Genomic DNA, 23,254 nt, shown 5'->3' with positions numbered 1-23,254 from the left:
AGACATGTAGGAGATGTTTCCTGATAATTTTTGTAATTAAATTCATATTTTGGCATTTTTTTTTTAGGATTTATTTATGAAGGTTTCTTTCTCTGATAACATGCTGGAAATTTTGCATTGTACTCATATTTTTGTTTAATTCAAGATTAATTGGCATATCATGACTTGATTTTGCTTGCTGTATTGTGATACAGACATAATGAGAATGTTGCTTAAATTTTTTTATGATTAAATGATGCTCCTGGATATTTATTTAGCATTTGTTTTATGAACACTAGTATTCTGATTTTTTTTGCTTCATGTTTTGTCCTAACCCCTGATTCTACCATCTAGTACATAATTTGACCTAAACAATGAGTTGTATGCATGTCTCTTGTGAGTAGGTGATATTTTCCTTAGACTCTTATCATTTCCTTTATGTTGTACATTATACCATGCATGTTGGGATTTGGTATCTTGTTATTTGTTATTGTAACCTATTCTAACTTCCTTTGTATTATGGAAGCACATTATGAATAATTATGTTATTTAAGTATGTTCCTCATCTTTTATCTCTTAATTTTACATATATACATGTTTTGTGTGAACATCTTTATGTTTAATATTGTTATTGATTGCTTTGATTGTTGTTTGATTCTTTGACTTGGATGAAATATATGTTGTATGTTATGTTATTTGAACTAACCTTGATGTTTTTATAATAGCACTTTGAGTTGCAATTGAGGTATGCACACTATCTCCTTTATGCTCGTGTTTTAGAATGATTGTTTGACTTACTTAGTACGTTGTTAGGATTTAGATTATCACCTTAGATCTCCTTTTGTATCGTCAATTTATCAATTAATTATCATGCTTCCCTTAATTTAGTCAGTAGAGACATTTTTTTTAAAGGTTGGAGAGATGCTACCTTTATGGTACACCAATAGGTAACCTAATCCTTAAACCTAAACTCGGGTTTTTCAAAGATATATTTTTCCAAACTTAAGGAGTCATCATTTTTTGTCTTATTTTATTTTTCCTTTCAAAAATAAATAAAAATAAATGGTGACTCTAGTTTTTATAAAAAAATAGTTTTTTTACCTAAAAGGCGAATCTCGCCATCAAGTGGGACATATGAAAAATGCAAATCAATAATAATAATAATAATAATAAGGGGTTGCAAAATAAATAAATAAATAAACAAGGAAGACATGGTTTGGTAAGTCAAACATAGTCCGTTTTGCCCTAAACATGGTTTGGTAAGGGGTTGCAAAATAAATAAATAAATAAAGTTGACGGTTGGATTTCTTGTTTTTGGTAGGGTGGTTTATCCCTAAAATATTTATTTAATATATTTTGGAATAAAAAAATATAGATCTTGTTGTTCTAAGATTTATGTGTTTATATTTGTGTTTTCTACGTCTAATTTGGCATATGATTATTGTTTAAATTTTATTTCTTAATGATTTATGAATTGTTTGGTGACGGAAATAATAAAATGGTCATTTGTTAATGATATTGGTTGATGATACAACTTATGAGAATTAAAGAAAAAAATTATTGGTGTTGAATGTTAAGATCATTGGACTATGTTTGAAAGAAATAAAAATATATTTTAAAAATAATAGTTTCTAATATGTGGATATAATGCACTGCATTTGCATTGTAGTTATGTAAAGAAAAATTTTAGGGAGAGCTAATGCATGTTCAATATTTTGGTTTGACATTGCTTCACACTTTATAAAGGAACGACTAACAAATGAAATGCAGGTCCTATTCAAGTTCTGAATGATGAGGGCACGACTAACAAATGAAATGCAGATCCTATTCAAGTTCTAATTGGTCCGGTTAAAAGGGCTCGAGTTAAAAAGTTCAAAGAAACTCTCAATGGATTGATTCAAAACATTTGGGTTGAGGTGAATTCATGGAGGCGCAAGGAAGATGCTCTACATATTCCACAAGGTTGGATTTCCATTATTCAAACTTTGGAATAATATAGAAGAATCCCTCGAAGAGAATAACTCACAAATTACGTGGATTGAATGAAGTTTTCTAACTTGGTGATTACCTAATTTTGACTCATCAAGGAGATTGGTTGGCACAATCTAAAGCAATCTTTTAAGATTGCTAAATTACCCTTCTTATTTATTATTATATTTTAAATTTTGAATTTTGTGGGGAAGTAATAAATTAGAAATTCCCCTGTTTCCTTTTTACTTTGGGGTAGACATGATTTTAGGAAATAATAGATTCAATTTTCAAAATCTAACTTAGGATAATTTAGTTTCCCTTTTCTAGCTATCTGCGAATCCTAGGTAGAATATTTGGGGATTTTCTAATTGCCAAATTTGTGGACCTCTTTGTATTTAAATAGCCATCAACTTATTGAAAAATAATACAGATTTTATTCATAATTTTGTGAGAGAAAATTCTCTTTGGTTATTTTAAAATTCTTTGAACTTATCGGAAAGATTTCTATAATGCTCTCCTTCAACTTATCAATCAATTCTTCCATAATTGATTGTGGCGTTTTCATTATACCAAGGTTTTTGCTTCCATATAAGCAACGAGTGACAGTTTCATACAAATCTATTTCTAGACGATCTTGGAGTCATTCTTGATCCACAACTTTCTCAATTTCGTGGTGTGGATCATATCAACACCCAAAAAGAAGCAAGTTACATCTCCAATAATTACATATCCGAGTTAGCCTATGGACAAATACAATATTGAATGAATTGATCACAAATGATGAGATTTTGCTATTTCTTTACCTTCTAGAGAAGAGACTAATTGTAAGGAAAATAGAATTTCCATAATGAATCCAAATCCCTCTAATATCATTTGAGATAGGAAAAAAGGTTTTTTATTAATTAGGTTTTTTTATTAATAATCGAGCAAGATCTCTAGTGAGAAAGACAAAAATTTACCTCAGGAAGACTTCAAATAGGATGCGTATTTGAGTATGGATGGATATCATTTAGTGAAAGCTCGAGAATAATAATGCATTATATGATTGTATGTTATACTTCCATTTGCATTTTTATTTAATTATCAAGATGTGTGTATATTGTATATTTAGGTTAAAATAAAATGCCGGGATGTTTATTTTAATGTACCTAGCCTTTAATGATTTCCTACTAACCCTTTTAGGTATAAGAGCACTGTACTGAGTAAGATGGAAATGTTCACCTCTTCTTGAAACTTTTATATGCATATATTGTTCTTGAGAACCCATTGATGGTTTAGGGAGGGTTCTAGAATGTCCTAAGAAATTATAAACTAGCTAAAAAAATTAATATTCACTTTTGTTAAAATTTTAAACTTGTATCAATTTACTGAATATATATGTAACGTGATTATACTTTGTAAGGTCGTGAATGAACCGTAGGAACTTGTTTTTTCAGACATGGGGTGGAGACCTCAATAATTATCTCAAATTGGGCATCATTCACATTTATAAGTTAATGAAAGGAATTTTCAGCTTAGAGAATTTTATTTAAATTAAACTATGATTTATTCATTTATTTATTTTAAAAAAACAAGGTCTTTAAAGCTTATATTAGGAATAACTCTTAAAATCAAACCTTTAATTTGGCGTCATGGATCAAATTTTAGGCCACCCAGAACTTGGGTTGTGATAGATCTAGTATGCTTTGGTGGTCTGGCTCTTCATATCAGACCGTATCTGCTCTCCGCAATGGGGAGAATATAAGTATTTGCCTCTACATACGTAGTCCCACGAAGCTCGTAGATGGCCACATCCCACCTCTTGGAGAAGAAAACAAGGCCCCAAGGAACACCAAAGAGAACAGTTAACAAACCAAACCACCTTTATCATGAAAGGGACAACATACATGAATCAAAGACCTAACTAATTTTTTGAGCTTTCACATGTGGTGGGCCACATGTAAACTTCAATCTCATGAATTTTATTTTTCCATCACAACTGGCTGATTGCTACATATATATGATTCATTTTCCATGCCAAGATTAAGGCCTACTTCCCTTATCCATTCACCTAACCCATCCAAACGTTATAAATGTTTCCCCAAGATTTCATGTAAAGTTCATAAGTATGTTGTGGAGACCACATGTGTGTCACAGAATTTTATATGTGAACGTTATCACCGCCCATTCTTCACTATCAATTGATAGTATAATAACATAGTACGCCATCATACATATGAAATCAGCCTATGTTGGAATTTACGGCAGTAGAAGAAAATTGTTGGATTCCCATTCGTCTTCTCGGAATTGTGGGCATATGATGACATGGATTCCAGTGTTCTTCCAGATTTCTAAATTTTCCAATCTTGATAGTAAAACTATGAAGGCATGATTTTCTTGCTTCCACTAACTCTTGCTTGGGTGCATATTTGGTTGTATGTCAAGAAAATTTTGAGGCGAAAAATACGATTTTCTAATTTAAACTAGCATATCATTATGCTCTCTCTGCGTTAAGAATCCCATGCTTCATAATCTTTTGTTTCGTGGGGTTAATTTTATTTTATTTGAGCTAGAGGATCATAACATACACTAGCGAGGTTCATTGAACAAGAGCTCTTAAATGTCTTAACCTTCATTCAAAGGGAATAAGAGTATATTTGATAGTAATTCTAGAAAACGTTTCAAATCTTTCTAATATTTGAAAACAATTCTTTCGATAAAACTTTTCAAATATTAGATAAGTTAAAAACGCTTTTTAGAATTACTGACAATTAAAGTATTAAAAAGATTAAAAACGTTTTTTAGAATCATTAACAAAGAGACTCTAAAGCAATTAAACCAAAGAAAGCAAGCAGAAAAAGTTTCCACGGGCAAAATGTACAATTATACATGTATAGTATGCAACTCCAATTATTGGATTATAAATTTTAGAGGAAAAAAAACAACTTCCATGCTTCAAATTAAACAATCTCATATCCCCTTTGTGACTATTTTCTCATTTATTTTTATTTTCTTATTTATTGGTGTAACAGTTAATCCAAATGCAATCATAGTTGAACATTAGCACCATTTCATTTACCTGATGACTAGACTTGAATGTGCATCCCTAAAATTTAAGTGGATTCAACATGGGCCAATCCAACATCTTCATGCTTTTGAGATTCATCCAAGATTGCATCTATGGCCATCTAGTGATGGAGCTATAAATTTAACTGTATTCACCATTATTTTGGATTGCCATAGAGCAAGCATGCTAACTTTTTCTTTCTTCAAAACCAATTTTCAAAAATAGATTTTTCCAAGTAAGAAAACAAAAAGGTTTCCAATAACACAACAAATTAAGTTTTAGTATCCTATTATATTTGATTTATTCATAAACACCTTTCACTTTGATTAATTTAAACTTCATATGTGATCCTACTACACGTGGAGAGATAGTGTTTGAATTTGAATTCATATCCAATAAACAAATAGGGGAGAGGGGGATTGAACCCGATACCTTCCTCTAAACCGAGTTCTAATATTATATTGAAATACCAATTTTCTTATAAAAACTTAAACTTATAGGATTTTGACTTAATATGGATATCTTGCTTCTTAACAACAACCATTACCTAAAAGGTCGAACCACTACATTAGGATTCTTAGTTGAGGCCATTTTGTCATTCTATATATCGAAAAAAGTTATCCTACAAAAGTGCACGATGATATTTAATTACCGTTGTTTTGCACATGTAGAATATGTAATAATTACACTAATATCATTTCATTAATTGTTATAATAATAATGCATGTATTTATTGTGCTCTAGACGTTATTTCCAAATTAATATTTTACAAAATAATGTTTAAGTACTTACTAACTAGCTAGTACTAGAATTCAAAAACTAATTTTTGTGATTTTTTCAAGACTATTAAGCGACACTAGCATGATATATAGAATCAGAAAAACAGTGCCTTTAACAAATACTGATAACAGGACATTTGTTTGTTGAATAGAAGTACAAAGGCATGCATGAAGAGTCATGGCCATTGATTGTCCTAGAAAACCTTGAATGAAAGATCAGAACCTTCTAATTTTTCCTCCATCACTTGGACTAGCTGCTTTGCCATCAAAGGTGTCAAAAGATTCACCCAGTCTCCCACCACACCTTTTCTAAACAAGTCCTTATTTTCAAAGTATCCAATGGATTTGCCACTCTGGTTCACCTCCAAATTCTTCAAGTTCTCAAAGCTACAAAGCCTTGCTATCTCTTCAATCACCCCTTTCCTCTCTTCCTCAAGAGAAAAAGGGACTCCTAAAAACTTTGCCAGCCTCTTCAACTGAAAGATGATGTCTTCTTTGGTGTCCTCATACTTCAAAAACAACACCTTATGGGGTCTCTCTATACTCTCCTTCCAGTACCCCAGCATATGCTTCCAAAAAGGACCGAACGCCATAGACCCCTTGCAGTACATTTGGAAGCCTTCTTCTATGGAAATGGGGCCTAGAGATTCAGGCCTGGCTTTCATAAGGAAGTGCCAGGAAGACGCAAAAGCATCAAGTGGATTTCGGCACATATAGACAACCCGAGAATTAGACTTGGTAATAGACTCCGGCAAGGATGCAAATGGAACATGGGTGGCAAAAAGCCTTGGCTGAGGGAGCTTGGAGAGGTCAGGGAAGTTGTTGTTGGCATAAAGCTTGTACTCGAGGAAAGGGACAAGGTCGTGAGGATTAGAGGTGTGTAAAGGATGAGTGGTGGAGACTGGGATAGGCTTACGGTTGAGGATTGCAAAAGCCATGGCTTTTAACCAAGTTGTGCCTGCTTTGGGCATGGTGGCCAGGATGAGATCAGTGTCCCTTGCTTGAAAGTGGTGTTGGAAATTGGTGATTGCCTGAATCTCCTTGGGTTGGCACCAAAAGCCTTGGTAGAGATAGATATGAGGAGTTCGCCAACCTCTCTCTTTGGGAAGAGAAAGTAGCAGTTCCTTGCACTCATGGCTCAACTCTTCTGCATCTTCAGCTGCTGATTGGGATTTTGGGAACTGGGTTCTGCCCATTGAAGTGGTTCTTCAGCCGTAGAGAATCTAGATTTTGGGATGCAAAAGGAAGGCAACAGACACCCATGTATAGGAGTGCGTGTGGCACCAAAACGGTGGCGTTTCATGCGCGAATTGCTCGCCTTTTGCACTTGCAACAAGGCACGTGTCCCCAACTGCCCACCTTCCTTTTTCAGATTATACCAAGGCATACCTTCCCCCCACTTTTGTAATCTTTAACCGGAGTAATGGAGAATGGAGACAGGGTGATCGGATGGTAAAATTTTTCCAGACACATCTAAAAACAACCTTTCATATCATATAAGAATTTACCTAAAAAATATGGAAGAAAAATAAGCATGAATGGTGGAAGATAGATGTACCCATGCATGGTCCCAACAAGTAGTCCATGTGTTGGGTGGCTGAGTGGACATCTGTGGACATAGGCATTCAAAGTTGGCCTACCACGCAACAACAGCCCTCTAAAATATCTGATGGCAAAGTCTTAATTTGGTGCCCGGTCCTTTCCGAAATTAGGAAGTTCGGATCAACATACACATGGGTGGTCCATTGAGCCTTTGCTTTCATATCCTTCATGCACGTTCTGAATCTCAATTGAGTTGTAATTGTGGCTGTCGATATAGAGCCACTATATGTACACTAACCTTCGCCGACAGCAGCAGAACATGGCTACGTCGGCTGCTTATGTTGTATGATTTACAAGGAAATAATATCGCCTTGCAGAAAAGAAAACATGAATACCCCACTGAAAATATCATTTTGTAGCCTCATCGGATAATAATGCTTTCCTCATTAATTTCCCAGAAACAAATGTATGTGTTTTCCTTTTAATATTCATCATCCTAGTAAGTTGAAGTTAGAAAGTAAGGGGGTGTTTGGTTGACCAATATAATAATTTAAAGTAATTTAATAACTTAATTTAAGTTATTAAATAAATTAAGTGTGTTTAGTAAAACAATGACATGATTTAAAATAAAAAAACAATTAAGTAAAAAGAGTTAATTTTTTCTTAAGTTCATATTTTTATATGACTTTTTTAGCTTCATTTACCTTAATTACCTTAACGATCTTTTTTGTTATTCTATAACTTCTACTATTACTCGACCTCCTTTATCCTAGTTATATTTTATGAAGATAACCATTTCAACTTAATGATTTATGATAAATTTGAAGTTAACTTTATCAAACAACTTTAATACTTAAAGTAAAAATTAAGTAATAAGTTTTAAATGAACAATTTAAATATAATTTAACTTAAAGTCAACTAAAGTATTAAATTTTACCAAACACCCCCTAATTATTAAAGAAACCAAAACTCTAATTAGAGTTTTAAAAAATATGCACATTCTTAAGAATAATACATACAGTCTTCACAAAAAATACGTATATTTTTATTAGAAAGAAACAAGACCCTAATCACCCTTATGATAACCTAAATATTCATTCAAGGGAGCTTAGGATGTGATTTGAGTCTTTCTCCCACATTGATATCTAATTTGGAACATCACATACATTTTCGTATGTTCTTCACAAAAAAAGAAAAAAAGAAAAAAAAAAGGGAAGTTGAGATTACAAACGAGGATTGTTACAAAGACGAATATTGATTGTCCAAATGAAGCCCTCTGATAGCTCTACCTTATATGGAAGCAAATGATAATTTTTTTTAGTTTTGGCATGTATGAGATAGGTGTTCTTTTGATTTTTGCGGTGGATCCCACATAAATTATACTAGCGAATACGTTAAACCAACCAATACATTGAACTCTTTATTACCTGCATTTTCACACACAAACAACTACAAGAAAACGAATGCTGATGGTTGTATACAACCAAATACATTAAAGTCTAATACAACCAGTACATTAAAGCCTAAAACAAGGGTGCATAATGCAGACGAACTGAAAAAAACTAATGGATAGTTAGACAGATGTAAGACATAAAACTGGGGGGAGCAGCACTATTGCCATTAACTGTCCTCCTTTTGAATATATCAAGTCATGTCGAAGGATAAACCAGAGCCTCTTGAGTTTTTCTTCCATGATAGTTGTTATCTACGCTGCCATGGAAGGGCTCATATGATTGGCCAAATCTCCCACCTTGCCTATCCTTAAGTGAGGCAGTATTTTGAAATGCTATGATGCCGGGGCGTTTTCCAGACTTGTTCACCTCCAAATTTTTAAGGCTCTGAAAACTACACAACCTTGATATTTCCTCTATCATTCCTTGTTTCTCTTCCTCAGAAAAAGGAACGCCGAAAGAGTGTGCTAACCTTTTCATGTGGGTGATGATATCCTCGAAATCTTCATATTTCAGATACAGCACCTTCTCCGGTCTCTCTATGCTCATTTTCCATTACTCCAGTACATGGTCCCAGAAGGGTCCGCATTCTTCTATGTCCCGGCAGAACATCTCCAACCCATATGCTCTAGTGAAGTTGGCTCGAACGACTGAGTTGGAATGGCGTTGATGAAATGCCATAAAGAGGTGAACCTGTCCAATGGATTTCGACATATATAAACAATTCGACACTTGGAATCCTTAATGGATGCTGGCAACAATGAAAAGGGTGTATGGGTTGCAAAAACTTTTGGGCAAGGAAGGTCTTGGAGATTAGGACATTCCTTTTTTATGAAATAAAGGTCAACCTCCAAGAAGGGCACAATCACGAGGGTTGGTAGTGAGAAATGGACTCTGGTTGAGAGGGAGTGGCACCTGATTTTGGGATACTGCTGAGTATGACGTCAGTGTCTTGTGCTTGGAAGTGTCTTTGAAAGGAGATGATACTCTTAAGTATTCTAGGAACCAAAAGCGTTGGTATTGATACAGATATGTGCCATCCCAATTTCTCTGTGGGAAGGGTTGGGAGCAGTTCTCTGCACTCACTGCTATACTCTTCAACAACTGTGAATAGAGAGTTTGAGAACACTTGTCTTGATCTCCATCGAGATGTGTATACATCTAGCTGTAGGGAGTGACTGCATATTAATAAGAAATCAAGCAAAATAAATAAATAAAAAGATCCATGAAAACTACAATGATTGATGTGTGAAAAACACTAATTAATGTGGGTGGATGACCTAAAAGATTATATCTTTTAGATGGTACACAACTGGATATAAATATTTTTATATTAAGGAGGGACCTAACACCAAAGGCCAAAGTAAAACATTTAATAAGAAGCATATGAGATATATAGGAAGCGGGTGAAGATTTGGTTCCCATTGGAAAAACAAAAAATGAGATTGATGGGCTGGGTACCGTGAAACAATTAATAATTAATAATTGATACAAAAGTTAGGAGAGAGATATTATAGGGATGCAGTTCTCAATCAATTAGAACATGTTTGAGGTGTAAGTTCAAAGTTTCCTTTTCCTAATATTGCAACGTCAGCTTTTATTATTTGCGTGTGAGGAAAGATAAACCATGTCCTAAGGATAGCTATCTAGCTACATATTTTCTGTTCTCAAGAATTTTTTAAACAAAAGGGCAGCCTTAAACTGGTTTTCCCTTTCGTTTCTTTTTTTTTTTTTTTTCCAATTTTTTGCATGAGTTATTTTTGTTTTAAAACATTATAGCCATGGAACACCTTAGCTATGAATATTGCACCTCAATATTTCACTGTCAAATGAAATGCCTGGCTGCAATTTCTGCTTCAAAATGAAGCATATCCAAATAAGCCTTTAATTAATAGGTCAGCCAGTCATCAGCTAATATTATTTACCTTGTGGAAGTGAAAAAATCTGTACTGCAGCATCATCACATTGTTTGACAATGCTTTGTCCTGAATCAGTTACCTGTATCCACACCACATAAAACAAACAAGTTAAAATGTTCCTTCAGTTTGCATATCAAATTCAAAGGAAAGGCAACAAGAAGTGGCTAACGATTGAATGCTAATGCACAAACCTGGTAGCAAGATATAAAGGAAGCAAATTTCATATCTCTGCACTGAATTCCATGGAAGTAGGAAGCTCCTGAACCATGATCCTGGTCAAAGGAGAGGAATGCTTGTTCTCTGTGAGAGGAAGGAGCCTTCCTAAGTGTAAGCTGTTTATGATCCAGCTAGCTGGCTGCATCAAGCATTCAAATTGGAAAGGGGACATAAGATTAAAAATTGAAGAGAAAATCAGGAGGCATGATCATCTTAATATATATATATATATATATTCTCTCATCATATCAGTCAATTTGATTCTACAATGGTAATAACAAGTACTAACCATCATGGGTATTTTCCTCTCGGAGGCACATAGTCGTAAGTGTCGTGATGCCCTACTCTCATCCTCAGCAACAATAGCTCCCACAGAAATGCTTTCAGTGTCAAGACTTTGGACCAAGCATTGAAGGGTTTTAAACACCTGGCCTCCTCCATGCTTCAATACCAACATAAAAAAGATACCCAATAAAATCAGACTATCATCATAAGAATAGCATTTGAGATCAACTAGCAACCAACCAAGTAACAGACCAAACTGTGCAACATACACATACTTGCCAATGTGTTGTGTATGTATCTATGTTTGTGTCTGCTTATGTATTATCCACAGAAGTCTTTCCCTAGTAAAAAATAAATTTACTATTGTTTCTCATTGAACAAAACAAAGTTTCGATCAGTTAAGACTGCATTTGGGAGGACTTGCAGATTTTCTTTAATGAAAATGCTTATATCTGAATTGATTTTATTTTATTTTATTATCATTATTTGTTTTTTATAATAGACATGTTCTGGATGATGAGTCAAACTTTTGAACCATATAAGATAGCTGAGCCATTCAGTTTCCTTGGGACGTTCATACAGCCGCTTAATCATTTCTGGAAATCAACCGATCTAAGCAGATTAATAGCTTCACAAAATTTAATATGTTCAAAATTAATCAACTTCTATTAACTTAGTTTGTAACTACTAAAAGCATACAGAGACATGGTCCTCAGAGCCTATTTAGAAGGCATATCAAGGAGATATTTAGTTCCAGAAAGATGGAGATAAGTTAATGGTCTGTTTGCTCACATAAGTCGACAGGTCTGTAACACATAAGTTAAAGGCTGCTTGCCTGCTTTTACATCAAATTACAAAAAGTAACTCTCCATTTCTTTCCAACTTAAATTTAAGAACTGGGAGAAAATTCTGATGACTCCCAACCACTACACACTCCCAATTCCAGTGTAAACCCACTTCTTTCTTTTTTTTTTCCCCCTGTTAGTAGGCATGGTAATTGTCAGCATATACCTCGTAGGTTTCTGGAGGGGGCAAAATTCAGCTAGCCCTATAGGTGTAGAAAGGTTGTTTCGCCTAATATAATGATATAAACATAGTTGTTAACTTGTAAGTCATATCATATGTATTGTTTTTCTATTTTTCCTGTAACATATATCACACATTTTTTGACAAATATATAATAGAAAAATATGTATACATACATGAAATATCTATATATTGGAAGTAAGAATATAGAGTAACATATAACCAATTTCATGAATTATGATATGATTTAAAAAGTTAAACTATGCACTAGATATGAAGACATTGAACAATAAAGTTTTGAAAAGTCCAATACAACAAAATATGAGTTAATGCATAGGTTCATCATAAAATCCATAACAATAAAATCTTTGAATTTTTAGTTATAATGTTTAGTTTGAAATTCTCAATAGGCAGATATGTTGTGGTTGTGTGTCATTGTATGTCATCTCTAAAGTTTCAACTTTCCATGTTCATAATCATTCCCTTCTCACTAAAAAAGAAAAAAAATTCTAAAAAATTGAAAGAAAAATAAACGTCTTAAGTAAAACTTTTTATTTCACCAATTACCATCCTTTTTTATATATTCAGATCATTAAAATGTTTCAATTGTAACTTCAATAACAAATATGTAATGTTTTCATTTAGGATTATTTCCCCTCTCTCTCCCTATTATGATCAATTTCCAACCTTAAATATATTTCAAACAACTATAGAATAATTATATTAAGAAAAAAAATTGAATTGGATTTTTCTTAGAAACTATGAGAAATAGTTAAAAGTCTATGTATGTATCGCATATTGTCTTTTGTATCATAAGATAAACTTCGGATAACATACAAATTGGCAATATGTATCAATTTCCATTTTTAAAAAAAAGTATGGAATCTCTGCATGGTATCATGTATTGTAAGTTTTGAGCAACTATGGGGTATAAACATGGAATGGTGTATAACTATGTAACATAATTTTTATAGGAAGGTATGCAAAATATTGGATTTATTTTCCTCGTCCTACTAGATCAAGATGAATTATGCATTAATTTGCTTTATTGGTTAGTATCACTTACATTTTCATATATTTTTATTCCATTCCTTGCAATTGGACTGTTGCAAAAATGCTCCGTTTAAGAAAGAAAATATCTACATGACACAAGTTCGGAAATGCAGCCTTACCACTTGTACTTACATTAGCTTTTTTATTTCACCCTTTTTTGATAGGAAAATAAAAGATGATAAAATAGAAGATACTTAACAAAAGAGGGTGCAACCCCCTTACACAAGAAATAAATGAAGTGTGACAAAAGGTGAAGAGAGAAGAAAATAAAGTGAGAAAAAAAATTGAATAAGGACTCCTAATGCCTTTCCAAACCATAAATAAAATCAGACAGAGAGAGGCTTAAGCACAAAAGGGAATTTCCACTCTAGAGGCTTTTAAAGGGTCTATGAACTTTCTCTGCGCTTTCTTTGTTCTTTGCCTCTGGTCAGGTGTAGTCTTTGTTAGAGAGAACATTCTCATTCTTTTTTATTTTCATTACTAATAAATTCCTTTTCATGATTTCTTCTCAAAAATGTAGCTTGCAACTTGGGCCACTCAACCATTCCTTCTTCATTAACAACCTAACCAAGATGAAGAGATGAACATAATGGTATCTTTGAGGTATCTTCTAGCTATTAATCTTCATTTTTGCATCATTTTTATCTATAGTAATATTTTTCTCAAGCTCGGAAGTAGAAATATATTAAAAAAATTATTCTTATTTATCATATCTACATTCCATTTTTAAAAAAATCTTGCTTATTTTTACTTAGCAATCAACCTTACTCAAAGGTCAGAGGCACAAAAACTACTCCATGATTCTTCTAATATGCCACTTAAGTTCATTCTTAAGAAAATAAAAGAAGAAATAGGGCCTCAAAACCTACTCACCTTAAACCCATGGTTAGAAAGTCTATCATCTCTCTACCAATTGTTCCCATATCAATTACAGTTTTCATCTTGTGTCACTAGTCACATGATTCATAGCAATATATCTATTTTTACTCATTCCTTTCTTAAACCCACCACTTTATTTGTTATTCAAAGAAAGGATAACAAAAGCATGTTCCTATAATCCTATTTTTCTTCACCATTAAACAAGTCAAAACATCATAGAAAAGATCCTTCTTGAATCTCTTTTCAACTTACTAAGTGAATTTCATTTTTTCTTGAGATTTTTGTATTACACTACCAACTTCCCTAAAAATTTAGTGGGCCAACAATATATATCAAGCTTGGGCTACACATGAGCTTAATAAATTGGAGAAAATAGCCATAATGAGGTTCAAACTCAACCTCCTGCTAAACAAGGATCTAATACCATGTTAAACTACCAACCTTCCTAAAAGTTCATTCTCTTAGATGGTAAGCTAACAATGTATATCAAGCTCATTTAAGCTTTAGTCATAACATTCTCCGGTTGTAGATGCTCCAACATTTATAGGAAGGACCAATCATTTTGAAAAAAAAAAAAACCTAAACTTCACATTTTTTATGAAAAAAAATCACCCAAAATTGTAAAACCTGGGTTAAGCACAAATTCCTTGTGAGGATCTACTGTTTTGCTTTTCTTAAAACAAAAATTAATATCATCTAAGACGAACTTACATCAAGATTTTCACTTTCGTATATATTCTAACAAGTGTCAGAACAACGACCCTCTTATTTTCTACTTCCTTCTCTTAAATTTAAGAAAAAAAATGGATTCCTACAAATGCATTTCTAAGAATGCCAAGAAAATCATGGATGGAAGCTAAAATAAAGCTATATGTAATTAGAAGGATAGGAAACAATAAACACAAAGTAGTACACATAAAAGATGAAGATGTAATGGTGTTCATAATGGAAACAAACATTTGATATTTGCCATGTTAAACTTTGATGGATGTTTTTTAGGTATCCAAGGGCAACTTGGAATTGGTGGAGTGATTATAGATGAATTGGTGGAGTAATTATAGATCATCAAGTACAGTGATAAAAACTTACTCTAAATCTACAGGTGAAAGTTTCGCTACTGAGTCTGAGATTCTAGCTCTGATGGAGGGTCTCATGCAGGCTAAAGGTTTGGGCCTTTCTAATCTTATGGTGGGGGGACAAATTCTATTGGTGTCATTTCATAGATGACCAAGAAACACAAGGCTTAGGGAGGTTTGATGTTGGTTTCGCCAAATATTTGATCATGTTACGCAATTGGGATGCCCTCTTTGTTAGGTATCTTGCTTAGCCAATCAATTGGTAGACCTTTTCTTGTGAACATTTTGCCTCCTTGAAGTGTAACTAGTTTTTGTTATGTTTACTCTTAGATTTTTGTGATCTTCCTCAGTGGAACTTGTATGATTTCTCTTTCAAGAGTTTCTTTCTTGTTTTGATTAGGATGTTTCATCTTTCTTAATCCTTTTAATAAACTTGTGTGTTCCCACCATTAATAGACTTGTATGTAATCATTTTTAATTAGTAGGATAGACTTGCGTGTGCCCATAATGGAAACAAATATGAAACCTAAGATACCTTTGCAATCAAGTAAAATTTTATGGAATTACTTTGTAATGTGTCTATCATAACCATGGATAAAAAATTAGCAAATCACACTAGGCATAGCAATTTGCCTTTTGTACAACTAGCAAAACATATAAAGCATGAAGTCATTCTTCTGTATATTATTACAATTCTCACATAAGAAATTGGATAAATTAACAAAAAGAAAATTGTCATTTGCAAGAGTTCTATCAACAAGAGAGATGGACAAAAAAGTTTTAAGTCCTAAAAAATAAAAAAGCAAAAAAGAAAAAAAAATGCCAGTGAGAAACAATATGGTGTCTTAAACTTCCTAATGAATGCAATGTATTACATTTAAAACTGTTAAACTACCAATTTGATCCAAAAGCTTAAACTGCTAAGTAATGGACCAACAACGTATATCAAGACAAGTTGGGCTAAAGCCCTAACAAAAACAATCCTTACCCTGAAAATTTTTGCAAATTTGGAGCAGAAACTGTGCTTCCCATGGAGCATTATTCCTACTTTCTCAAAGATATATTTATGATTCTCACGATGGATTGGCATTCCAATTCTGATACGTTTTTTATCACCTTCATTTGACAGAATCATGTACCTGACAAAATATTGATTAGAAACACAAAACCATGAGAAAAGTATGGATGCATGAGGCCCATATAAGAAACAAAAGTAAGGGGGCAAACTTTTGCCAGTAGAGAAACATTAATTAACATTCTTTAACTAAGATACATATACATCATCCAAAACAAAAGTAAATACATAAATACAATAAATACACCAAGGAACCTCATCCATCAACACTCGATACAATACCCAAGATTTCAACTAGCAGGATGAGAAACTTGATCCACTTTTACAATAATTTATTTTTATACATGCTCCTGAACTGAGCTCAAGCTTCTTAGGAAATAACAATAGAAGTGCCATTCTTTCCCTTGTGCTGGCCATCCAGGTTTTCCAGTTGTTGGTCAAACCCAGAAGGTCCACATGCTAAATCACTCAAACAGCCAATAGATGCAGGAAAACATTATATAAGGATGATTTATGTGAGATCTGGCATTGCCTCACTGCCATCCTGTCATTCCTTGATGAAGTAAATGCATTTTCTTGGTGTTGCTTTCTTACTTGAAACTCACACCTCAATTAGGAACTTTATCATGTGCCTCTTCATTAACTATCTAGAGAACATTTCTCTTGTTCCTAACTTTTTTGTCAATTTCCTGCAAGAAAGCAGCAAGGTTTAAGGCTTTCCCACAAGGATACATGTGAGTCCGGCTCAGATTACATCCAGTGTAGAACTTCTTGTTCTTCCACCTACTCTTAACATTTTGCAAGATTCACATCTCAAGAAACTACCTTTGGATGAGTTGGCCCACTTACGTCCATCACACCTACTAAAAGGACTGGAGATAAAGAGGTCTCCCTCCATATATGCTCTATATATAAACATTTTTTTCCCTCTCCTTTTCCTTCATTTGCTCTCCCTTTCCATCATTTTCTTGACAACCAAATATCTTTCGGATACTATTTTGTCAATACATCAACAAAAGCCCAACCAAAGTTGGATTGAACCAACAGCCTTGCACTCTATATACATACATTTGTGTGTCCTTGTTTCATCCTTAATCTGTATAGGCATCTTGCTGCTCTTCCTAGGTATTTCCTCTTTTTTTTTAATCATACTTTGTATTTTTGGAAGGCATTCTCATCCTTTGGTTGCACTCAATATTCATATCAACGAATAGATTTCTTTTAATCAGGAAAATAAAATAAAACAGCACGTGTGAGCATGTTCGTACATAGTATGTTCTTGTTTCATCCTTGATCTATATAGCTATCTTGCTGCTCTTATCAAGTATTTCCTCCTTTTTTTTATCATCCATTGTATTTTTGGAAGGCTTTCTTATCCTTCGCTTGTAATCAATATTCATATCAACGAATAGTTTGTTTCTAATATATATATATATATATATATATATAACATGTGTTTGTGTGTCTATATTCATGTTTATTATATTATTTGTTAGATATGCATGTGTATTTATATATGTATCTATTGCTCATATATGCATATGGCATAATCAAATTGTACCTGATGTAAAACTTCTTATTCCTAGACCCCTCAATAAAATTGTGTAGATCCACATATTGTGAAGGCAGCCATTAGATAAAATGTCCCAGTCATGCTTATCATGCTTTCCAAATATCAAGTTTACTGGAGATCTAGAAGTCTTGCATAAATATAATGCTCTAAATTAGCGATTTTAGCTTTACTAGGACTGAAAAAGGTTAAAAACTGTTGAGAGCTTTTAATCATTTGGTGGAGGAAGATTGGCAACAATCTAATGCAAGCTTCCAGAGAGAAGAGGGCAATGGAAGAAGAGTATAAAATGACTAGCACCTTTGATCTAGAGGAAGAAGAGTATAAGGTAAAATTGTGGAGGGAAAACAAGAAAGAAGAAAAATCGCTGGTTTCAGTGTTTCACATTCATTGAGATCTCTACAAATTTATTCAACAACGATATAAGAAGGGAATATGGATTTTTGCACACCTTGAAAGAGAATAAATCTGAGCATGAGAATAATCTCCTCATCAAATGATCCTCCAAAATATGACCTTCAATCCATCTTCCATGTAATAGATCGAACAGGATGAAGTATGCTTGATGACCTTAAAAAATAGCCTTCTGAAGATACCATTAGAAATTCTTGACCAGATAGTTAGCATCCCATCCATTGTTCTAGAACTGTATCTATTTCTAGTAAGAGAGTGTCATACAGAAGGTTGCTTCGTAGGGTATCTCCTCAACAAATAAGGCAATACTTCAGGCCTAAAATCCACCAAACCTCGTCCATACCATCCAAGGATACTATTAGAAATTCTTGACCAGATAGTTAGCATCACATCCCTTGTTCTAGAGCTGTATCTGTTTCTTGTAAGAAAGTGTCATAAAGAAGGTTGCTTCATAGGTATCTCCTCAACCAATTACCAAATGATGCAATGCTTCAAGCCTAAATACGCCAAACCTCTTCCATTTTTTTTTCCTGAAAACCACATCCTTACCATCCAATAAGATGATCTCTTTTGCCTTTCCTCACCCAAATCACATAACCGATTAACAGTCAATTATGAACATGCTTTGAGGTTAAAAGTTTGTTTGAAGAGACAAATTGAGTGTTGATCAACTTCTAAACTTAAATATTTTCTAATGACCTTTTAAAGAGATTAATATACTTGCAAGGCCTTTTCAGCTACTTTTATTGGGTTGTTGGTGTTGTTATTATTCTTACAAAATTTACAGAGTTTGATCAAAAGAAGAGATAGAGAAGACTTCTGCAAGAAAGCAAGGGTACCTATACATTGAGTGTCACCCACAACTATACAAGGAGAAGTGATTTAACTCCTCAAGAGGGTATATAATCTCCTAGGAAATGAACCCAAAACATTGCTCCTCTCTTCACTAAAAGATCAGTAACATTATTTGGTGAACAAGAAGACAGAGAAGGAGCAATACAGGACAGTTGCAATATCTAATATTTGATGGAGCCACCCATCATACCTCCAAGGCCGTCTTTCTAATTTAGTCATGTAAGAGTCTCGTTCAACCTGTAGATTAGAAAGGCTAAGAGCCCTTTCTTGTAGCAAGCCCTATAAAAGAGCTAAAATCTCTACCTTGATGGCTAATCCTGCTCTTGCCAGTTTTAAAAAAAGCTCAGACCACAACACCGTTATGATCTCTAATCACCCCTCCTATCCCCAGCTGCTTTGGGTGTCACCAACTAAGAGTGATTTCATTTTTAATCCTTTTGATTTACGTACCAATTCCCAATCAAATTTTCCAGCAATTTACCACCTCCTATGAAATCGCCCAGTAGGCGGTCTTGTGCTGATTACTGTCAAGGACGCTTTCTTAGCTTCTCAAATGTAGTGAAATTTCACTCAGGCTACAGTGTGAAAAGGCCTTCTGGGCAACTTACTGCAGAAAGGAGCCAAACCATTGTTATTTGAATTCAAACTTGTTTATTGTTTTTAACTCATTTTTTTTGTAAAACCTCTAAAACATTCTTGATGACTGGCATGTTTGGACCAATTAAAGGTAGCCATGGGCCATAATTCTCCATAAATAGGCTTTAGTAGATGCTTTTGAGAGCTTTTTGGTGGTGAACTTGAGATTCATTCTTGTATTTTCATTTTCTGGTTTATTTTAGAGAATTTTCCTATTTTTCTTCATTTTCCTTCATTTTCTCTACAGCTAAACATGGTGTGTGAGCCTTCTCTCACAATCATGAGTGGATAGTTCTTTTCTAATTTGAAAGAGGATCAAGAAAGAAATTGGATTTAGGGAATGAAGACTGATTCTATGGTATAACTTCACTTTAGTCCTCCGTTTTTTAGTTTTCTACTCTTAAAGTATGGAATTCTCTTTGTAGCTCCCTTCAACAAGGCATATATGATGCTTGGAATTGTTATATAGATGCTTATCCATTGAGGTAATCTCTAAACAACATCTCTTGATCATTTCTGTGCAAAAGTGATTCTGAATGTTGAGATGAATTGATGAAAACAGGAATTGGACAATTAATGACCTTTTATTAATCCTTTCATGACTTAAATAAAAGTTAGGCATAGGGATCAGATTTGAATTGATATTAAGATTGCAATTCATTCTTGATCTAGACTTTAAGTTGTAAAAGTTTAAGATGAGGCTTCTATTCTGAGATTCAACTCTGGATTGTATCCAATTCCCAATGTTTTTCCATTATTCAGTTCCTGATTTGGCAGCAGCCTTGTTGGGCTTTCTTCTTCTATGTAAATGAAGTGTAGAAGCATCTGTGGTTTGCTTGAAAGATATCTTCTCCTTGCATTTCCTTTCTTCCTTAAAGAAATTTCCCTGCTCATTATGAAAAAGAAAGAAATTTGAAGCAGATCCCATTGAATACTCATCCCGAATAAGGTTTTACATATTGTGTCAACCCCTCTTCATGCTCACCCTGAATAGTATTGCATGCCAGACTTCCCTAAATTCTTATAGTACTAAAAATGTAACATGATTCAGACCACTTTCAGAAAATTATGAAGTTGATCATAAAAACCATGTAATTTTGTTTTTACTCAAGGGGCATAAGTATTTTACATCTGTGGAACAGAAACTTCTAAACATTACAGAAATTTATAAATAAAATATACACCATCCTGATAGGATGATGATTAAAGCCATAATTTGTGCTCCAATGGCACATATAGGAATGAATTATGCAAATATAAAGGCTCAACTCAGCTAACTTAACTTGAATTGTTGCTAAGACCTTAGCCATGGATCTAATATATATCTTGAGCTAAATTTCAGATTTAAAGGATGAAAATGATGCAAGTTGAAAGAGTCATTTTTCAGCCATGGTAGAGAAAGGACTAAATATGCTTAAAAGGAGCTCCAAGGGTGTGAAGCATGATGAGAGTTTCACCAAATGAAAATGGAGCAATTCATAGCATGAGAGACGAAAAATCACGGTTATAGAAAGATTTGGAAAGCAAGCAAACACAAGAATGAAGGTTGAAGGACATAGCTTGAAGTTCAAACATTTGAAGCAGAAACATATACTATGACTTTAAGGTCAAATCTAGAGCACTTCCTAAGGTCATTTTTGGGCATGCTATATATCATTTCAAAGCTCAAGAAGTCAAGAGTCCAACGCTTCAAATGGTGTACAAATTGAAGCTGAAACGAAGAAGTTATGGTCATTGGAATAAAATTGGACAGAACTAAAGGAGCATTTTGAATTCAAAATGGGATTTCGAAATTCAACATATGATTTCAAAATCCGAATTAACTCCAATTTCGAAATCACATACTACAACTTCGATATTTCGCCTCCTCCACCTCGGGAATTGCATCTTTGGCACTCCATCAACCCCAAGTAGGCCCCACACAATTGGAAATCAAGATTTTAGTTTAGTTATTTTTAGGTAATTATCTGGGAAATAAGTGACCAACAAGAGCATGTCATGTGTTAGTTTTTTACTTTTTCTATAAAAACTCCAATTTTAGGTTTTAGAAGGAGGGAGGAGGAGAGATTTCTTCACAATTATAGAGGAAGAACAAGCCTTTGAGGATTTTCTTGGTTTGTTTTCTTTTTCTTTTCTTTATTCAACAAAGTATTGTTTTTAATTTCTTGAAATTAAGAATGGTTCTTTCTTGTTCTTTTATGGCATGTGTATGTGAAAACACACCCATAAGAGGCTAAAAAGTCATCTTGGAGTGAAACATGAAAACATAGGGTTAGATCAAAAGGGAAATAATAAGTGAAATTGGACTAATAATGGAATCAATGAAAGGTTATGATATTAGTATTGAGATCAAAATACCCTCTAAAGTTAGTTTGACTTAGGAGATGGTACAATTGCACATTCCTTGATACTAAGGATTCTTGGTAATTCTTGATCCCTAGTTACCTAAGGTTTTTCTATTGTTATCTACCTTGAGGCAAATCTACATAGAGTGGTAAAAGCCTAAAAACCTTAGACCTAAACTCAGATTTCATATTTATTCATCTATTATGGAATTCAATGAAATAAAATATTAGAAGTTAGAATACAGATCAATTCTAAGGTGTCGAACTTAGGTTGACCTCATTAGACCATATCTTTTGATTACACTAAGACTATCAAATTATATATCTTGTTTCAGCTAAAGGTCTATGCCTAAAGTTGGATTGTGGGTTAATTAATTGAATTAAAATCAATAATTATTGAATAATTTAAATAAGTTTATTTTAGGAAATCTTTATCCATATTTTATAAATTAATTTTTTTTATCCATAGCAAATAATTAATCCTTTTAATCTAAAAACAATTAAGACGATAATCTGGAATACTACAAAGTTGTGGTAACCCTATCTCTGGTTTTCTTGGCTAAGATTATCATGTATTTAGGCGTTAGTATTTTAATTAAAATAGAAATTTGTGGTCAGATGATACCAACCATCTAACCAAATATTATTCACCATATTAATAGTTAACCATCCAAAGAAAATACCTAAAAAAGAAGGCAACAGTTTAATGGTACTTTGTCTTGTCAGAAAAAACAGAACACAGACTAATCCTTAAAACTGATAGTGCCTGGTGTTCTAAACATTTATTGCTGGCAGAATCAGTTTTCAAAATACTCATAGACTGTGTCTTTTCATTTCTTGAACAGATGCTGTAAATAACTTCACTAAAAACATAAAATTTACCCCCCAAAAAAAAAAAAGGTTTACTTTGTGGACTCAAAACATAAACTTCAAGCTTATGAGCCACTATTCATGATATTATACATCCATTAATTCAATTTCAAGTCTGCATCATTCTTCAGCATGGAAAAAATTCCGATTCAAAATCAAAATCTAGTCACAACAAAGTCTAAACTTTGAGCATTTTTCTATCCATGAACTTCAGAAATTGAATATGAGAAGCAAACAAAGGCAGGAACAAATTGTTACAGCAAGCAA

General features: G+C 33.4%; 2 protein-coding genes across 4 annotated transcripts in view; both read right to left on the bottom strand.

Moving 5' to 3' along the window:
- Positions 1-5,863: 5,863 nt before the first annotated feature.
- Positions 5,864-7,166, bottom strand: LOC100259100 (cytosolic sulfotransferase 15). The gene has a single exon (XM_002265827.5). The coding sequence runs from the start codon at positions 6,969-6,971 to the stop codon at positions 5,970-5,972; it is 1,002 nt and encodes a 333-aa protein (XP_002265863.1). The 5' UTR covers positions 6,972-7,166; the 3' UTR covers positions 5,864-5,969.
- A 1,545-nt stretch (positions 7,167-8,711) lies between these two features.
- Positions 8,712-23,254, bottom strand: part of LOC100245338 (uncharacterized) — a 70,331-nt gene continuing 55,788 nt past the window's right edge. The window contains exons 10-15 of one of the 3 annotated variants that reach the window (XM_059742152.1): positions 16,211-16,361; positions 11,193-11,345; positions 10,879-11,042; positions 10,694-10,766; positions 9,684-9,946; positions 8,712-9,461 (exon numbers count right to left, since the gene is read on the bottom strand). In XM_059742152.1, the coding sequence (XP_059598135.1) occupies positions 10,908-11,042; positions 11,193-11,345; positions 16,211-16,361 (439 nt within the window). In that variant the 3' untranslated portion in view covers positions 8,712-9,461; positions 9,684-9,946; positions 10,694-10,766; positions 10,879-10,907. Of the gene's footprint in view, positions 9,947-10,693; positions 10,767-10,878; positions 11,043-11,192; positions 11,346-16,210; positions 16,362-23,254 lie in introns of all 3 variants that reach the window. The other 2 variants (XM_010660764.3, XM_059742151.1) reach the window with 2 other exon arrangements.

The sequence above is a fragment of the Vitis vinifera genome, chromosome 13 (assembly GCF_030704535.1).
Source record: "Vitis vinifera cultivar Pinot Noir 40024 chromosome 13, ASM3070453v1".
Taxonomy (NCBI): domain Eukaryota; kingdom Viridiplantae; phylum Streptophyta; class Magnoliopsida; order Vitales; family Vitaceae; genus Vitis; species Vitis vinifera.
Note: the sequence above shows the minus strand (reverse complement) of the source record. Positions and strands in the feature narration are given on the sequence as shown.